Source organism: Arachis hypogaea, chromosome 4 (assembly GCF_003086295.3).
Source record: "Arachis hypogaea cultivar Tifrunner chromosome 4, arahy.Tifrunner.gnm2.J5K5, whole genome shotgun sequence".
In the NCBI taxonomy this organism is placed as follows: Eukaryota; Viridiplantae; Streptophyta; class Magnoliopsida; order Fabales; family Fabaceae; genus Arachis; species Arachis hypogaea.
This window is the reverse complement of record NC_092039.1, coordinates 120,962,780-120,983,047: the sequence shown is the minus strand read 5'-3', so window position 1 is coordinate 120,983,047 and position 20,268 is coordinate 120,962,780. Positions and strand designations below refer to the sequence as shown.

Below are 20,268 nucleotides of genomic sequence, written 5' to 3'. Positions count from 1 at the left end.
TTCTGGCGTTTTACGCCAGAATTCTTGAGCTGACTTGGAACGCCTATTTGGACTATCAAATCTCGGGCAAAGTATGGACTATTATACATTGCTGGAAAGTCCAGGATGTCTACTTTCCAACGCAATTGAGAGCGCACCAAGTGGGCTTCTGTAGCTCCAGAAAATCCACTTCGAGTGCAGAGAGGTCAGAATCCAACAGCATCTGCAGTCCTTTTCAGCCTCTGAATCAGACTTTTGCTCAAGTCCCTCAATTTCAGCCAGAAAATAACTGAAATCACAGAAAAACACACAAACTCATAGTAAATCCAGAAAAGTAAATTTTTACTAAAAACTAATAAAAATATAATAAAAACTAACTAAAACAAACTAAAAACATACTAAAAACAATGCCAAAAAGCGTATAAATTATCCGCTCATCAACCATCTTGTACAGCTGATAATAATTTTTAGTGTTAAAATCGACAAGTACCAAGAAAGAACCAGATACAAGTTTGAAAAATCATCTAGGGGATTAGGACTATGATCATGTGAGAGAGAAAAACTTACTTAAGCCTTCATAAGGTGTCAATAGCTTGTAGTTAAAGCTGAAAACCTGTGTCACGTTATCAAAATTAGGATTCTGAACAATAAGGTTCCATTGTGAATAGTTCATTCTGTAATTGAAATTTGTGACTGTGATCTTGATCCTCCAGTACTCTTTGTATTGGAGCTTGATGTGCCAGTGAACTCAAATCAGACACATATGGCTTGTACACTGAACTTGAGGTGGATTCAGAGCTCTGCTTGGTGGTGAAATGATGAAGCTAAATGCAGAGACTTTGGACTGTGAAACAAATCATAAAGGATACATCAGAAGAAGAAAGTCTAAAGATTTTCATTTCTTTTAAACCAATAAAGGTAAGTAAGAACTTACTCTACACAGCTTTCAGGTTCTGTTTTGTTTTGACAACCACAGTTATAAATTAGGCAATTAACTATTTTTAAATCAAAATATTTTTAACTTAAAAATATCAGCTCAGTTGATAATAAAGCACTCCATTACAAAAAGAATATAATAAATTGTGTTAAAAAATTATTATAGGATTCTCATAATTCAACAAAATAATTATTAATAAAAGGGATTGAGAGCATGAAATCACCTAGAAGGAAGAAAATCATAGAGTTGACATATCTCTATAACTAAAATCAAGATTATCTTGAGACTCTTCTCTCATTGGTTGATTATCTAAGATGCATGTATCAATTGTTGTCCCAGGTATATCATCCCTAATCCAATTAACATCATCTTCAATACTTGTAGATTGATAAAGCATAGAACTTGTTATTTGAGGACCATTCTTAAACTTTTTCATGTCATCATTATCTAAGTCATCTATATATCAAAGAAATCTCTTGAAATGGTGTTGGTAATAACATGTCAAGTATCGCTTGGATCTTTTGTGTAATAAATTTGTCTTACTTGAGTTGCAAACACAAATGGATCATTTTCATAAATTGGCTTTCTAAAATTGATAACTATTATCAGCTGAGCTTGAATTAGTTCACATTACCCTTTAGTTCAACTTTCAAGTAAGAGGATCAAAGGTACCGAGGCTTAGTTTAGTTAGTAAATTCAACTTAAATTTATACTATAAATTTTTCTATTTACATAACACACACACAATAAAATAAAAATCTTGCGATGAGATAAAGAAATGGTTACTATATTTATCAACAAACAATGTAGAAATTACTGTTTGATAGCTCACTAACTAATTCCCCTGACAAGTATGTAATAAAGGCATTTAGTAATGGTTCTAACTTTTAAATGCAACAAATAGCAAAAACAAATAATCTTAAACCACTTACAGTATTTGTATAGCCAACAACAGCAACACTAGAATCATTATACTATATTTGCATGAGGATAAGGAAAGGGTTACTAACACTAATTCTCAACCTCTTCTATACTAACAAGTAACAATACAATTTACAGATCAAGATTTTCTCTATCATTGTTTGATTAACAATTCAGGACTTCTTAGCAGTAAAATCAAGTAATGTTGAACAATGTGCAATACAATGAACAATGACTTCTTAGCGCTTTTTTATCATAAAATTGGAGGCTCTTCTTCTAGCAATAACAGAATACCTCAATCAGGCGTGAATCATGACTGCAAATCATTCTTTTTCTAATAAGTTAATTTGGTAAAAATATATAATTGATTGAATTTTTGCATAAGTACAGAAGCAACAAGACTAAAAATCTCTTTAAGGATCTTTGCATTAAGGTATTAAAAATAATGAATAATTGATGAATCAAATAATTCTATTAAAACAGTAATAATATTGTTACCAAATTTTGCTAATCAACCTACTCTATATTTGCAGAACAAGACAAATCTGCTGCAATAATTGAACCAAATCCAATTATACACAAAATTGACAAAAATTTCAGCTTGTAACTCCCGGTGCACGCAATAGTCGTAACATGTCACATTATATCCAAGTGATACTTCTTTATTCTAGTTACTAACTACTAACGCTTTGCTTTCTAGTAAAAAAATTGCTACGATAACTAAATGAATTTGGGAAATGAAGCGAGAAAAAAAAAGGAGTACCTTAGCAGCTGGAGATGCAATTATGGAATCATCAGTGTCTTGTTCGAGACTCCGGGACTTGAATTGAGCAAGTCTTAACATTAAGAATTCAATCAATTCATGGCCAATAGATATTAACAAATATATACAAAATGCTTAAGAAGATTGCAAGAATAATAATGAAGCAGTGAAAATTAGAGAAGAAAGAACACGAAAGCAGATTTTTCTTCTCCTTATCCGTCAGACTCACCTCAAAACAGAGAGTAACAAACCCTAGATATGATCGAGAGAGAAAAATAGAGTTTGTTGAAACAAGAGAGAGATTCCAGGGGTGGAGTGCAAGCGAGATTGAAGGCACGATCGAGATCAATAACGCCAGTGAAATTAAGAGCGAGAGTGCGAAGGAGAGCAAGGTTTGGAGTGAGATCACGCTGATAGCTTTGGCGCATTGATTCTCTGTGCTAGCAGGTTTCCCGATCTTTTTTCTGTCTCAGCCGTTAGGTTAGGTCTCCAATTTTGATTTTCAAAGAATGGGATGTTCATTTATTTTCATGTCAATAGGAATAGGTAACACTTTTTAAGTTTTTTTAAAAAATTACATGTATTTACTAACATTTCATTTTAAATGTTACTTTATATATAATTTTATAATAATTACTAACACTTTAGCAAATGTTAAGAGATAAATATTACTAAATATTTAAAATATAGTAGTGGTTTATGTATGTTCTAATGGATTTTTCACAAAAGACAATTAGTGGGACTGAATTCGAACCGAACTAATTAAATTGATTCTGAAACTAATGAATAATCGAATAGAATTCGAACCGAACCGACAACACTCTCCATTAATTGGTTTGAATAATGAATAGAAGTGTAAAACTCGAACCAATCCGTAAATCTAAATTTTTTATTAATTAAATTAAAAGATATATATATATATATATATATAAAACTTTTAGTGAGATCATTAACTTAATCCAAAAATTATTGCAGCCTCCCTATCCAAACCTATCATATTTTTCTTCTCAAAGAAATTCTAGCAGAGCTTTTTTACCGTTACTCACCCTAGCAAATCGGCGAGGGCTTCCTCACGGTGGCGGCAGAAGGTTGACGGTAATCTGCAAAGCACCAGCAACACCGTTGTCTGTCGGCGTTGTCTTTTCTCCAATAGCGTCGTCTTCGCCGGCAACATCGTTTACTCGTCAATAACATTGTCTCCTCCGTCTATGGCGGTCATCTTCTCCAGTCAAGGTAAGGATTTGATTTTTTTAGATTAAGTGTTAATTTTTGTTAAATATTAATTTTTTTTGTGCAATTTTTACTATTTATTTTATTTTTTGTTGAAATTCTAAATTTTTAGTTCTTGTTGAAAATCATGTTTGTCAAAATTTCTGAGTTTTTGTAAAATATATAAAAAATTAAAATTTTTGAGTGGTTGATGGTTTTGGTATGTGTTTCGCAACTTCAAAAATAGGGAAATTAACCCTATATGTTATGTGTTTACTGTATTTATAGGATTTTTAAAATAAAATTTTTGTTTTTTCAAATTTTTTTGAATTTTTGTTTTATTGAGTACTTAATTATTTAAACTGAACCAATTTATTTTTAATCGGTTTAATTTAGTTCGAATATATATAAAAAAATCGTAAAATCGAATCAATATAAACTAATTACAATTCAATTGGTTCGATTCTCATTTCATCCTAAATTTAATCCAATTCGACCTTTGAATACCCCTATGAATGGTTAAAGCTAGCTTTCCTATAATAATTGTAAAGTATTTTGTTTTTTTTTTAGGAATTTAATTTTAATGTCAGGATAAACTATGAATAATGTATTTATATTTTATTAATATAAATAATTATTTTTTATTTTAACTATATAAATAATTATTTAAAAATTTGAATGTCTTTTTGATTATCTAAAATATTTTACAATACCATCAATAAAACTAGACTCTTTCTTTCATCATACATTAGTGAGAAATCCGTGTGATGCCATATTTTATATGAAACGATTCAGTTATATGCAATAATATCAATAGGGTTAAATTTTAATTTATAATAAAGATCGATATATAATTCTCTTTATATAAAATTGATAATTAAAAATTATTAAATAATTTAACATATATAATTAAATTATCATCTAGTAATTTTTAATTATTAATTTTATACAAAAATAAATAATGTTCGTGAACTTTCACCTTTTTTTATTGATATTAGGTTTCTAACAATATATTTCTTATGTTTCTAAAATAATATAATCTCTGAGCGGTATATCATCAGCAAAACTAGAAATAAATAGTAGTTTGCTGTGTCAGTAAAAACCCTCAATATAATATAATTTATATTTATATCTTTACAATTTCGCTATATTTACACTTTTTATAATAAATATTATTTCGATACCAATAATTTTTTAACAACTAAATACACATTTTTTTGTTTTGTGAATTAAAAAATAATTTAAATACACAATAAAAAAATTAGTAACAACTTTAGTTTTTTATAAATATTAAAATTGTTTGCATTGGTGTATGAATAATATTTTTTATATTTTTATATGATAAAGTCCTCTTAATATTATCCCGTAGTTAAGAAAAAAAACTTATAAAATTTATAAAAAATATATATGTCATTGTGGTTACAAAAAATATTTCATACTTAAAACGAATTGAAATAATTTTCATTGTTGGGAATAAGTAGTATGACTACAATCCATTCAATTATGTGTCAAATAATTTATTATTGTTATTATATTAAAATGTTAATATAATAAGGTCCTTGATTAAATTTAGAGATTTATCATTGTGATAGTGATCATAATATTGAGAGATAAATCTTTTATAATTTAATCTAAATTGTTCTGGTAATATGATTATTAAAAAGGACATTAATAATCCGAAAAGATCAATATATATAATGGTTTTCATTAGATGAAGATTAATAGATCTCATTTATTAAATTATATATATAGATTGTGCATATAGGGATATGACCATTGAACTGGCTCACACTGAAAATTTCGAATGGTTATAATTATCGCATATTTGTCAATAAGATATTCTCAAGATGAACATAGTAATAGAGTTTTTTTGACCTGCGACTATCATAGTAATTAACAATGTATTTATTATATTTTGATACCGGACACCTAATACTCTAGGATACTAGTTGAATGGATATTGAGTATGATTTAAATACTTGTAGAATTAATGATTAGTCAAAGAAATCCGTCAACTCTCGGTAATAGAATTTGAGCTCTATGATTATAATGACTGAGATAAATAAAACCTTGGCCAAGGAGATTGAATGAATGAAGAAATGAGTTTCTTAGGTCATTCACAGTTCATTATAATAATGGTAACAAGTTAGAGTTTGACAATTAAACCATACTCTAAGGGTTAACTAAGAGATGAAAAGATGGAAGGAATTATACTTTGTTCTTCTAAGGTTCTTAATAAAAATATATTACTTCATATTATCGGGTCGTTGAGGAGTGTTGCTAGACGCCAATCTTGATTAGTAAATTTAGTACGACTAATTTACTACCCGCTTAGTATTGAATCTATGGAGTCACACACTAAATAGTGTTCTAACCTTTGCTATAGAATTATTTAATTATTATTTTGATTTGATCAAATAAATAATTATATTAATTCAAATAGAATATTATAATATTCTTTGCTATAATAATAGTATGATAATTGAGAATATTAAATGAGATTTGAGAATAATTAGTTATTCTATTTTTGAATTTGGATGAGATCCTAACTGATTCTGTTTTCAAATTGAGTTATGATATGATTCATAAAATTTGAATGATTCAGATTTAGAATTTCAAGATATGATTTAAATTTGAATTGAGAATCAAATTTAAAATCAGTAACAAATCTGATACTATATATATGTACGTCAAGAATACAGAAAAGTCACGAGAGAATAACAAGAGTTTTTATTCCTTTACCTCTACGCACATAAATGTATGTGAGCTTAATTCTTGCAGAAAAATTTTATGGCATGCAAAGAGTTGCAAGAGGTTTCTCAATTTAGATCAGATGTCCATTGGTCAAGGAGTTGATAGCAAAGGTTGGTCTCAGTGTGGATACGTATAGCGCCTTCGTACCATCGAAGGAGAATAAAATTTTTTTTACTAAAGCGTTTAAAGGTATTTAGATTTGATCTATATTATATATATATATATATATATATATATATATATATATATATATATATATATATATATATATTGTTTATTAGAATAAAGTTTAAGCACAAAATAAATCTTTAAGGATTACTTTCTTTTCTTTCGCAGCATGTTATGAACACATGGTAATTCTTTAAGTGGTATCAGAACTTTGGCTTTTTTGTGTTTAAATTTTTATTCTTATTTTCTCAAAATTTGTGAATTAATAGGATTACTTCAAATTTTCTTTAAGCATGCAATGCAATTATTTCCATTAAGATTGTTTTCTAACAAATTAATAGTTAATTTATTTCAATGTTAATTATTTAATTGTGATTAAATTATTATTTTTTATGGTTATGAATTTAATCAAATTTTATTTAATTTTTTTATCGAGACTTTGAAATGTCACTTTAAAGGAATAAAAATATTTACTTTTATATATAAGTGTATATATTGAAAATGTCAAATTTGATTTGAATTGTCTATAATGCTAAACGTTAATACATGAAAAATTAAATTTTGATTTAATTGATGTGTTTTGAATACTATAATTTTAGAAATTAGTTTTTCTAATATTTTTTATTATAAAGAGCGGCCTGACAACCAGGAGGTTTATTTTCAAGATAATAACCAGTGTATACATTTGATGTATTAAGGATTTAATTTTATATTTTTACCTAGACAACCTGGGAGTATAAAATTTAATCCATGAATACTGGTAGAAATTTTCTAACAATTAAGATAAATCCTAAAAGTTAGGAGTTTGCCAAAAATAAATTTATCTCTTGTTTACAAGGAGCAACCTGACAATCAGAAGACTTGTACTCAAAGATAGAGTTTACTTATGCATATGATGATGTTAAGGAGAATTAATTTTATACTTGAACCTAGACAACCTAGGGGTATAAAATATAATTCAGTTAAATAATTGTCTGATAACCAGATAATTATTTGAGATTATAATTATATGGGATATAATTTAATCATGTTTATTTGGAATAGGTAGAGTAACAACTTGACAACCAAGGTACTCATTCGCGATTCTAAATAATTTTTTTTCAGAAATATAGATTTCTTGATTTACTTTCATATTTTAAAATTTTTAAATATGTCCATTTTTTGCATAGCATACTTGAAAGTAATAAATTAACTATACATTGAAAATTGTTCTTATGTATAAAAGGATTTCATGGACATGATAATCCTATTGAAATAATATTGTCCAATAAAAAGTGGTGATAGAATAGTAAGTACTTGTGAAGTATCTAAAATATTATTTTATTATAATATGGGTTGTTTTGACAACCATGAGTTCTAATTTCAAAAACATATATCCACTATTTATTATTGAACATCTTGAGAAGATGTGGTGCCCAAAGTAAGATAGTATGACTATCAAATATTTTATTTAAACTAGTGAGAGTATTGGATAATATTTTTTGAATTAAACAACTTTAAAAGTTGGAATGCCATTAGCCAAATAGCTTTAGTGAGAATTGTTCTTACAAGCAATTTTAGAGATTTATTTTGTCACAAACAATTTATAATTGGCCCTAATATGATTAAGGTTTGTGGTCTTTTTGAAAAAGCTCAATATGAGTATTGAGAATGCATATCAAAATTGCTCTTAAGGGTTGGTTTGACAAATAATAAAGATATTGAGTATTTTTATTATAAGAGCTTAAAGTAAAATCTCTAACATCTAATTGATTCTATTGAATAGAGAATGAAATTCTCTCAACGCACAAATATTAGTATTCTATGTACTCTATCATGTTTAAAGAAACATGAAATTTGATTTAACTGAGGATCACTGTTTGTTAAATATTTGGACTATAGTTTAGAAATGTTACTAAATTAACAAATTTTTCACTAAATCAATTTTTTACCCATATGAGATATGAAAAAGGCATAAATTAAAACTCAAGAACATTAAAGTTTGGAGATGTCTTATATGTGTTAAGAGATTGCACAATAATAGAATTGATATTAGGTTCGATAAATGAAATTTTTTGGTTACCCTAAAAAAATAATGAGATTATTTTTATCACTCTTCTTATGACAAAGTGTCTGTGATAAGAGGTTAAATTCTTTTTTGAAAAAGTGATTCCATCTTAAAGAAAGAGTTGGAGTAACAATTACTTTTATTAGAATTGTATACCACTCAATAGAGGATATACTTTCTCCTGAAAGTATAAAAGGTTTGATCGTCTAACTAACTTTTTAAAAAAATAGCCTATTTGTATAATGATATAATTCTATAAAGATAGATCTAATGGTTATTTAGATTTTTTATAATCATGTTCAATAAGGATTGTCCTTAAAATAAAATTATGCACTGTTGTCGTGAGAGATTTCATGTTTAAAGAAAACGAGATATTTATTATGCGCTAGGTGTATTTTACAAAAGGTCAAGCAAACATGCTCAAGAGCAAAGGTGTTTAAGGTCAAAAGAGTTTTGATAAACACAAATGTACTTTGAAAAATTATACACATGATTGATTGGCTCTAGTGCAAGTGAGAGATTATTATGATAATAGTATGCCCAAGATCCAATCTATCATGATTGACTCTCGTGCAAGTGGGAGATTGTTGGGAATAAGTAGTATGACCACAATCCAATCAATCTTGTGTCAAATAATTTGTTATTGCTATTAACTTATTATATTAAAATATTAATATAATAAGGTTCTTGATTAAATTTAGAGATTTTTCATTATGATAGTGATAATAATATTAAGAGATAAATTTTTTATAATTTAATCTAAATTGTTTTTGGTTATAGAATTATTAAAAAGGACGTTAATAATTCAGAAAAATTAAAATATGTTAATTTATTATTGATTAAAATATGTTAGTTTATTATAATTGAATTTAATTATTTATCTAATTTAAATTTTGATAACTTAAGCATCAATTATAGTATAATTCTTTATATAATTTATAAAAATCATTAAAAAATTTTATTTTATATTTTTTCTCAAACTACATATTTATTAATTATTTTCAACCAAAAAATTTTCAAAAAATAAAATGAATAAATAAATAAAATTCAAAATACCTAAAAAAATTATTCTCATAACGCTATTGGTTGATAATTCTATCTTATTTTCTTTGTATTTAAAAAATTATTCTTCATACAAGAATATCTTTGTATAGAGATGAAGATAATTTGAAAAAAAAAGGTTAAATTTGGAGTTGTTGACAACACGAGAAAAAATTGAGAGATAAAGAACTATGCAATCTACACGCAATTTAAAATTTAAATTCAATTGAATGAAATTAAGGAGATTTATTTTATAAATTGTGTTATTATCTCAAAAAAATTTTACGATTTTACATACTTATATATATCTCAATTTATTTATTCAATAAATTCATTCAACATGCACAGTTCTAATTGAACTATAATTAAAAACAAACTTTATTGTAATGGAAGATTTTTTTAGTAACTATCAAATATATTATATATAAAAAAGATTTTTGAAAAATATAAAAGAAGCAAGAGAGAATTATCAAGATATAGTGTTTTAGAAATTTTTAATGTCTCTTAAATTTTTATATTTATTTTTTTATCTTTTGAAGTTTTCTTGTTAGAAATGCTTAATAAATATGTGGTCTCAGAAAAAATAATAGAGAGATTTGGGTAAAATTGACAACATATAATGGTAATAAGTAATAAAATCCTTTAGATTAAATGGCAAGAGAGTAATAGTAACTAAAAAAGAAATATAATAATTTATTATTATACTAAGCGATTGAAGAAGAGTCCCTCAATAATCAAAACTTAACCAATTTAATTGAATCTTAGTGGTTTGGTAAAGTAATATTTTAAAACTTTAGGTTAACTATCTCATTATTGAAGTGTTTACAAGTCTATCAGAAATTAATAATGGGTTCCAACTTAGGGTCTGTGTTGTGTTGTCCATCTTTTTTTGACATGTACATATAACATATGCCACATTCTTTTTTCTAGTTTATCGTCTCATCCTTCCTTTGCACCCAAATTAAGAATTGAGTTCAAAAAAAGTGGAGATTAATCATTGATCATTGATCACAATAATTCATAAGAAACGGGTGAGATTAATCATTGATCACACGAGTGGAGATTCCAATAACTCTTCATTGAGTTGTCCAAGTCTGATCATGGGAAAGTGGTCGTCAGAGAAAGATGATTTTCCCATCATGAGTTCTTTAGACACTTGATGCATGGTTGGCCGAAATTGTGGACTTTGGCTCAAACACTCAAGCGCCCACTTTGTGATCAACATGATTTCCCCAACAACTGACTTCTCAGGATGAGGAGGCCTTTGATCAATTACATCAACCAATAGCAAATTGTATGTAATTGAAGCTGTTGATGGCGACAACAATGAATTGATCAGATCTGCCGGATGCTTTCCCATAAGGATTTCGAAACAAAGCACTCCAAAACTATATACATCACATTTTTCAGTCACTTCCATAGTTTGAACAAGCTCTACATACAAATTATAATTTTGAAGTTATTCATAAAGCAACATATATATGGTTCTTGATTAAGTATAAAAGCAAGGAAAAAAGGACTTACCTGGAGCTCCATAGCCATAGGTGACTCCTGCAGGTGTGGTCCAATTTGAACCAGGCTGTAGAAACTTAACTGTCCCAAAATCAGAGACATGAGCTTCATATTCTGAATCCAAAAGGACATTCTTGCTTGATATGTCGCGGTGAACTATAGGGGGTTTGCAACCATGATGCATATATGACAAAGCATTAGCAACTCCTTTAACCACATTCACCCGCCTTTCCCAGTCAAATGCAGTTGCTTGCTTTTCATCACCTAGTACATGATCCAAACTGCCACCGTCCAAGTACTTGTACACCAAAAATGAGAATTGTGAATGCTGGCAAAAACCATACAGCTTTATGATGTTTCGGTGCTTCATTTCTGTCAATGCTTTGATCTCATTTTCAAATGCCTTCGAATTGAACTTATCATCCGCATCTGATTCCATGTGAAGTTTCTTCACAGCAACAACCTTACCTGGCAACTCAGCTCTGTATACGGATCCTTGACCTCCAATTCCAATGAGATACTTGTCATCAAAATTATTGGTGGCTTCAATGATAGTTTCGAACGCCATTTTTCCATCATGGCTCCATATGGAAAAGTGTTCTTCTGCTTTTGCTTCCTTAGCAGGGTCTTCTTTCATTCTGGCTCTTCTACAAATAATATACATTGAAACAGCCACCACACAAAGTACAAGTATTAGTACTCCAAAGACAAGAAGTAATACTAATAACACGACCTTGTGATTTTTGCGGATAGGACTGATTCTTGGGCATGCCACCAAGCCAGTGACATTACCACACAAGCCTTTGTTATTTTTCAATGATTCAATTGAAGCATGAAGAAAGGCTTCATTATTTGGTAGTGGTCCTTCTAACTGGTTGTATGATATGTTGAGATAAACCAAGCTTGACATGCTATCAAAACTTGATGGAATTGTGCCAGAAAGATTATTGTGAGAGAGGTTCAGCAATTGCAATTGTTTCAACTCTCCAAGCACTGTTGGTATTGGTCCATGCAACATATTCCCACTAAGATCAAGAGAATACAAAATTTGGGTTATGTGAAACTCGGGGATGCTTCCCTCTAGCTTGTTGTTGCTCAAGTTCATTTCCAACAAGTTAGGTAACTTAACAACTTCTGTTGGTATGTTCCCACTCAACTCATTTCCTGCTAGATGCAAGCGTTCAAGATTCTGGAGTGATCCTATTTCTGATGGAATATTCCCTGAAAGATGATTGTTACTGATCTCAAGTTCAAGCAGGTTTTTCAACCTCCCTAACTCCTTTGGAACCTGTCCTGTCAATTGGTTTGAAGAAAGGTGAAGCCTGCCTAGCTTAGCTGCCTCAGCAATTTGCTTTGGTATATGGCCAGAAATATTATTGTTGGACATAATCAAGTTCAAGAGACTATGGCTCTTCCCCCAGTCTGGAGAAATTTGGCCATAAAATTTATTATCACTTAGATCAATATACTTCAGATTTGGATATATGCCAAAAGCTTTTGTTATGTCTCCCTCTATTTGGTTTCCATGTAATGCAATTCTGACAATACTAGAGCAATTCTTCAAGCTTGTTGGAACTGGACCAGTAAAATGGTTGCCTTCAGCACTTAAGTATACTAATGAGCCACCTAAGCAGATTTGAGTTGGCAAATGGCCAGTGAGATTACATTCGGTTACTAGAAAGTCCTCTAAAATGGTAAAGTTATTCATGGTTTGTGGAAGTTTGCTACTAAACTTGTTAAAGGACAAATCTAGTCTGGTAAGCTGTTTCAGGTTTCCAATTGTATCAGGAATATAGCCAGAGAAATTGTTTCGTTCAAGTTCAAGTGTATCCAAATTGATGAGGTTACCAATAGAGGCAGGAATTTGTCCAAAGAAATTATTCCGGCCAAGGAATAAGTAGCTAAGTAATGTCATATTCCCAATGGTAGAAGGAATGGGTCCAGAAAGGTGGTTGGAATCAAGTGTAAGGCCTATCAAATTGGCCAAGTTTCCGATGGAAGCAGGGATTGATCCAGAAAGTCGATTGCCATTAAGAAAAAGATAATTCAACTTAGACATATTCCACAGGGAGGGTGGGATTAGGCCAGAAAGGGTGTTATTATGAAGAAGAAGTGCACTCAAGCAGCTCAGGTTAGTTATTACAGAAGGGATAGTACCATTGAGAGTGTTCTCTGACAAATAAAGCAGCCTAAGGTTCGTCAGTCGTCCAATTTCTTGCGGAATGAAACCAGACAAGTGGTTTCCGTTGACAGCAAGAGAATTAAGGTTGACCAATTTTCCAATCTCATGAGGAATGCTACCAGAAAAATTGTTGGTTCCTAAGTCTAGATATGTTAAGTTGGTCAAATTTGCAATGGAACCTGGGATTGGTCCACTTAGACTGGAACATTGTGAAAGATCAAGCATTTGTAAACTCCTCAAAGTCCACATCTCTTTAGGGATGGAACCCTCAAAAGAATTTAAAGAAAAGTTCAATCTATTGACTCTGGACATATTACCAATTTGAGGGGGGATGGTTCCATAAAAGAAATTGTTGTAGATATTTATGGTGAGGAGGTTGGGGAATGAGGAGAAGTTGAGAGTGTGGAGTGTACCTTGGAGTCCAAAATTTTCAAGACTCATGGTTGTGATGGACCTGGATTTATCACAATGAATCCCCTTCCATCTGCATGGACTGGTCCCGTTCTTCCAAGATGACAAGGTGAGTTTGCTTTGGTTGTCAAGGCTGGCTTTCCACTTCAAGAGTGCATTTGCTTCCATGGTGTAAGTTGAAGAGAGTTTTACTAGGACACACAGGAATATGAAGAGGATGATGATCCCCCTGCAGCTGCATGCTATGAAGTTCATTTCTTCTTCCGAGATATATGTCAAGAAGTATTCTTGAATGGGGTGGTGATGAAACAAGTTGTGTGGGTTTGAATATATATAGTGAGTTATTGGAATGAATGATTATGGTTATTGACGGAGACATGATTGCACTATTGATAGTCTAGCTCTTTGATGTAGTCTCATGTAACTCGCAACTCACATCTACTTTCAGGGAACATACGTCTTGCTTTAGGAAAGGTAGATGTCCACACTCCACAGTACTACAGTACACCTTTTAACAATTATTCAATCTCATTTTAAAAGTTTTCTTTTCATCAAGTGTAAAGTATACTTTTTATAGGGTTATTTTTAAATTTAATTTTGTCTTAAAAATTTTTAATTTATGTCAAGTCAAATATGTTTTAGACGGTAAATTTTAAAAAAAATATAGAACCAATTTAGTAATAATTTTACAAAAATAATTTTTAATACAAACAAATTAAATATAATTATAATGTATTATTACTGAATTGGTCATAAAATTTTTAAAAATTATCTATCATGAATATACTTAATTCAAATAAAAAATTTTAAAAATAAAATTAAAATAAAATAAAATTTAAATTTTTTAAATTTTTAATAAATTTTAAAAACAAAAAATATACTTTACTTTTTTATCAACTATATTTTGATATAATAATATAAAGATACTTTTGGTCTTTTAATTGTGTTAAAACTTAAAACTTAAAACTTAAAACATCATTTAAAAAAAAAGTAAAAATTGTAACTTCTAGAAAAATATGCTATTTGATTTTTCTAATATTTAAGTAATTATTTTTTCGACTAACAGCCGTTATTTTTTTAAATTATTTTATTTATTTAAATTTAGATTCTAAATCATAAATCGTTAACGGTGGGTAAATTCTAAATTATAAATATAAATATTAAAATTAGCTAATATAACTAATTGAAAGTTAATTTTTTTTATATTTTTATTTTCATTAAAACTAAATTTCTTACACCTAAACACACCCTTTAAGTTAGGATTTAAATTTAGTTTGTTTCATGTTTTCATCTATCGGTCTTAACTCTCCAACTCCCCTATAACAAAAATGAGCATATTTGACTTTTTCTTTTTTAACAATCTTCACTATTAAATATTGAATAATTTTTTAGCTGAGCATTTTTTATGTTTAAAACAATAACACAAAAATTATTTTTAATATGGAGATAAAAATAATATTTTAGTTGAATATTAATATTTGAAGTACATTGTAATATTGTGTATGTATAAAAAAAATGTTCAACACACATTCTACGTATTATTAAGATATTGACACATATAGAACACACATTTTATGTTAACTTTTTACCTAATAATTATACCAAATATTAGCCACAATAACACCCACAAATACTTGCCAATTCACGTACACAATGCAAGCCAGAAACAAAGCAGCTGGTAAGCTTGCGTGTAATCAAGCTAGCTTTATTTCGTTAGAAGAATGTCCATCATGCAGATTTAAATTAAAATCAGATTTTCGTCATGTACAAAAAAAAAAAAAAAAAGAACACAATAGTTGATTGTCCTGCAGTAGTAGGAAATCAATGGCAGCGGTGGAAGGTTGTAGCCTTGTAGGGGAAAGGTTGTATTCTTACAGTGGTCTTCGAAATTTATAATATTTAAATTTTAAAAATATAATCTAAAAAATATGTTGTTAGATTATAAAATTAAAAATTATTATAATATTATTAAAATGAAAATAAGATTTTTTTATTATTAAATAATTTTTTAAAAAAGGTGTTAGTACAAATAAAATATTATTAGAATATACAAAATTATAACTTTAATTTTAACTTCACTGCCGTAATGAGAGAGAGGGGAGAGTGCGGAAGAAAATGAAGTCTCATTCACTTGTTCCCTTTGAAGAGATTGTTCCAGCCTTCCAGCGAGGTGAGAGTTACTGTCCGTCATTTTATAATTAATAATCGAATTTAATTTATTTCAAAAATCTAAACTCAACTCGACCAACGTTAGACTTATAATTCTATATCAATAAATTATAATTTATATATATTAAAAAATACTAAAAAATAAATTTTATATATTGTCTATCTATAAATTATAAATTTTTTATTAATATCTTACATAAGAAGTATATATAAAAATAATTATAAAATTTTACATAATTAAAAATATTAATAATTAAATATATATAATTATATATTACTATTTGTTCCGGTCCAACCCTGCACGGCCTGATCCAATTTTGCACACAGTATGACCCGATCCAAGAAGGCGTCGCACATCCGGATCACGACTCGGACGCTTGCACTCCTGTTGCCAATCACATGATAACTGGGAGAGGAAGCTTTTTAAAAGGAGACCTCTCTTGTTGGACCCGCCCTACTGATAGGGTATATATGAGGAGGGTTCTACCCCTCCCCCAAGGTACGTCACTACCATTTTTACTCTTGCCACCTTTTGAACCATTTCTAACTCGGACATTGGAGTGTCATTGCAGGTGGCGCCCCCCTCACACGACATCAGCTCCGCCAGGGGTGTCAAAATTTCTCGAAGCGCGGAGATCCCTGCAGGGACTGCCCTGAATGGGGACCCGAAGGCGAGAAATTTTTCCCGTGGGGATGGAGATGGGGACTAAAATCCCCCCTGAGACAGGCGTGGGGATCCGAGCGGAGATCCCCGCCCCGTCCCCGATAATTTTCCGAATTCTTGAGTTTATTTAAATATCCTTAATTTATTTCTAATATAGGGACTTTTTCGTAATTTTGCCTATTGAAAACCCTAACCCTACCTTATTGAATGTCTTCAATTCTCTCCTACTATTCCACTTAGCACCATTTTCAAGGCCCAACTTTTCAGAAAAGTTCAAAAATCCCAATCCCCCATAGTTGTGTCCACAGTCAAAGCCATAGCAGCATACCCCCTCGTCAGTCGCTACCGGTCACTCTTCCTGCTCAGTGCTTACCGCCTTATGGACTATAATTTGCTATGTTGTATTTCTGGACTTATAATATTGGATAAGATATGTTTGTAATAATGTTTGTAGTTTGTTTTTTGTTTTTTTTTTTATTTTTTACTATAATTTTCATATAAATGTTCAACATAGGAAGATGGGGAATGAGGCCCCGCGGGGAACACGGGAAACGCGAAAAATGGGGATGGGGACGATTATCCCCCCATGACGGAGATCGGGACGGGGATGGGGATCAATTTTGGGGGCGGGGACGGGGAGCAGGGAGGCATCCCCTGCCCCCGCCCCGCCCCATTGACATCCCTAAGTTCGGAAGGTCGTTTACCCCCATGTTCGACTCACCAGACTCAGGCCGATTCCCACCTTCTCACCTGAAGTACATCACCGACCCGTCCGGAATCTGAGTAACCGAACACTATATATATATATATATAATCTATATTTTTAATATTATATATATAATCAAACCAGCTCATGAATTAATGAATTGAGCTTATTCAAACTCAAGCTTGGCTCATTTAATTTATGAGCTCAATTTCAAGTTAAAACTCGACTCACCAACTCACAAATTCAACTTATCGAGCTATTAACGAGTCGAACTCGAACTAGTTCATGCCCTACTCGTTACTATTAATTTCTTTCTACTTCAAAAACTCTAATACCTTTTCTCTGTTCTCTCTAAGTGACGTTTACAAAACCATGCAGTGGCGGAGCCACGTTAGAGGAAAGGGGGCAATGGCCCCCAAAATTTATAATTTGTATATATAAGTTTTTAATTTTTTAGTTTAGTCCCTTTTTAATTTTTAATTTTTCTCTCTTCTTAACTTATATTTTTCATGTTGGCTCCTCCCAAAAAAATTTCTAGCTCCACCCTTGATACCAAGCTATCTTTGCTCAATTTAGTGAATATGATTTCGAATGAAGGAGGTTTTATATATTGAAATAATGATTTTGTATCGTTAATTTTAGGGTAAATTACTATAATAAACCAAATGATTTCTAAAAGTACCCAAATCTCCTAAAATGAAAAAGGCTATTTGAATGTCTCAAGTTATATTTTTATATAAATCGAAGATTAAATTTGATTTATGCAAAATGGTACTGTTTTATCGATTTTTAATAAATCGATGGTGGTTCGATTATAGTGGTTTGGGAGTGAAACCAACTCCTCTTTTGCAGGTACCAGTTTTCTGTAAGTGTATCAAAGGTTCTTGAATTAGACGAGCATTAAGATAGGAAATAAGTTCAAAAAATGCAAAAGGTTAAAAGAAGTGTAAAATAAAGGATTCGAAAAGTAAAATTGACTGAAATTGAAATGGTTTGCATTGAATTTAAAAGAAAGCGATAAAGATGCCTTCGATTAAATCAAAGGACTTTAGACACAGAAATTAAAGGTGTTGAAATGTAAATTTAAATAAGGAAATTAAAGTTGCTTGAAAGATAAATTGAGCAGGAAAAGTAAAGTTTATTGAAAATCATAAATTGAAAGATAAAGACATGGAAGAAACTCTATAGAAATCGAACTCGAATGCAAACTCATATATTCATTAGGATATGAGTGTGATTGAGTGTATTTTTTAAAAGAAGTTCCAACCTCTATTTCCTAAAACTTACTAATATTTATAACTCCCTTCCATAACCGACCATTAATTGCACGATGCTGCCTTGTATGCGAATTCCTAGGTAACTGTTCTCGCTTTTTTGCTCATGAGTGTTACCAATAAATTCCTAACTTAGAGAAAACATTCGACTTTCCTATTCGTGTAACTGCTCGATTCTCTATTCGAAAAACTATTCGATTCTTCGTTCGAATAATTGTTCGATTTGTCAAAGTTTTAAAATCGAGTCCGTGTCAAATAATTTCCACTTAACGCTTGCACATGCGCTTTTTCGGCCTCTACTTTTTTCTTGATCCTTTACCAGCATTTCAAAAGTAATTATTTCAACTAACAGGTACTAAATCGAATCCATTAGATTTGAATCGCATGGAAATGCAAATTGTCTATAAATCGAAGCTAATGGTTTCGAATTCTATATAAACACTAAATCGAACAACAGTCCATGATAAATCGAAGCCAATTATTTCGATTTAATGGTTTATGTAAATCGAAACCCATATATTCGATTTACAAACAACATCTCCCTCAATAATTTTTAATAAGCATAACTAATTATATTTAATAAAAGAGGCTTGCTATACATACAAGTCTTTTTGACTTACAAGTTTTACAAGTTGCTATATATTAGGATCTTTTAATGCGTTATTCAGTTTCCAAAGCATTACACTCACCGTGGATTATGAACGACTCCTCTTCCTCTTCCTCTTCTTCTTCTTCACTCACCGTGGATTATGAACGACTTCTCTTCCTCTTCCTCCTCCTCCTCCTCCTCCTCCTCCTCCTCCTCCTCCTCCTCCTCTTCTTCTTCTTCTTCCTCTTCTTCCTCTTCCTCTTCCTCTTCCTCTTCCTCCATGTATTTCTTCGTTATTCTCTTTGCCTTTTCATTAATTGTTTTACTTGCGTTTATTACTGGTATTCTTGCTTCTTTTTTTTTCGATTTTCATGGTTTTTGAAATCAAGCTTTGAAATCGTTTTGAAGATAATGAAACTTCAGAAATACACTCAAACGATTACAGAAATACACCCAAACGATTATAGAAATACACTCAAACGATATTTCTTCGTTATTCTCTTTGCCTTTTCATTAGTTGTTTTACTTGCGTTTATTACTGGTATTCTTGCTTCTTTTTTTTTTATTTTCATGGTTTTTGAAATCAATCTTTGAAATCGTTTTGAAAATAATGGAACTTCAGAAATACACCCAAACAGAAATACACCCAAACGATATTTCTTTGTTATTCTCGTTGCCTTTTCATTAGTTGTTTTACTTGCGTTTATTACTGGTATTCTTGCTTCTTTTTTTTCGATTTTCATGGTTTCTAAAATCAAGTTTTAAAATCGTTTTGAAAATAATGGAACTTTAGAAATACACCCAAACGATTGCAGAAATACACCCAAAGGACACCTTATGCATAATTCAGAACTCTTTCTCTTTCTCCTCATCTTCTGCTGCTTCTTCTTCTTCAAAAACGATTTCAGAGCTTGATATCAAAAAATAATAGAAATCAAGAAT

At 30.2% G+C, this 20,268-nt stretch overlaps 1 protein-coding gene across 1 annotated transcript; it reads right to left on the bottom strand.

Annotated features, from left to right (window-relative positions):
* Positions 1-10,490: 10,490 nt before the first annotated feature.
* Positions 10,491-14,383, bottom strand: LOC112797677 (uncharacterized). Its single transcript, XM_025840730.3, has 2 exons — positions 11,344-14,383; positions 10,491-11,253 (listed from the first exon to the last, which is right to left on the bottom strand). Exons 1-2 carry the CDS (start codon positions 14,177-14,179, stop codon positions 10,868-10,870), a joined length of 3,222 nt encoding a protein of 1,073 aa, XP_025696515.1. The 5' UTR covers positions 14,180-14,383; the 3' UTR covers positions 10,491-10,867.
* Between the last annotated feature and the right edge of the window lie 5,885 nt (positions 14,384-20,268).

Coding starts and splice junctions, on each gene's coding strand:
- LOC112797677 (XM_025840730.3), bottom strand. CDS start 14,179: ATGAACTTCATAGCATGCAGCTGCAGGGGGATCATCATCCTCTTCATA. Junction 11,254..11,343: donor CTATGGCTATGGAGCTCCAG/GTAAGTCCTTTT, acceptor ATTTGTATGTAG/AGCTTGTTCAAACTATGGAA.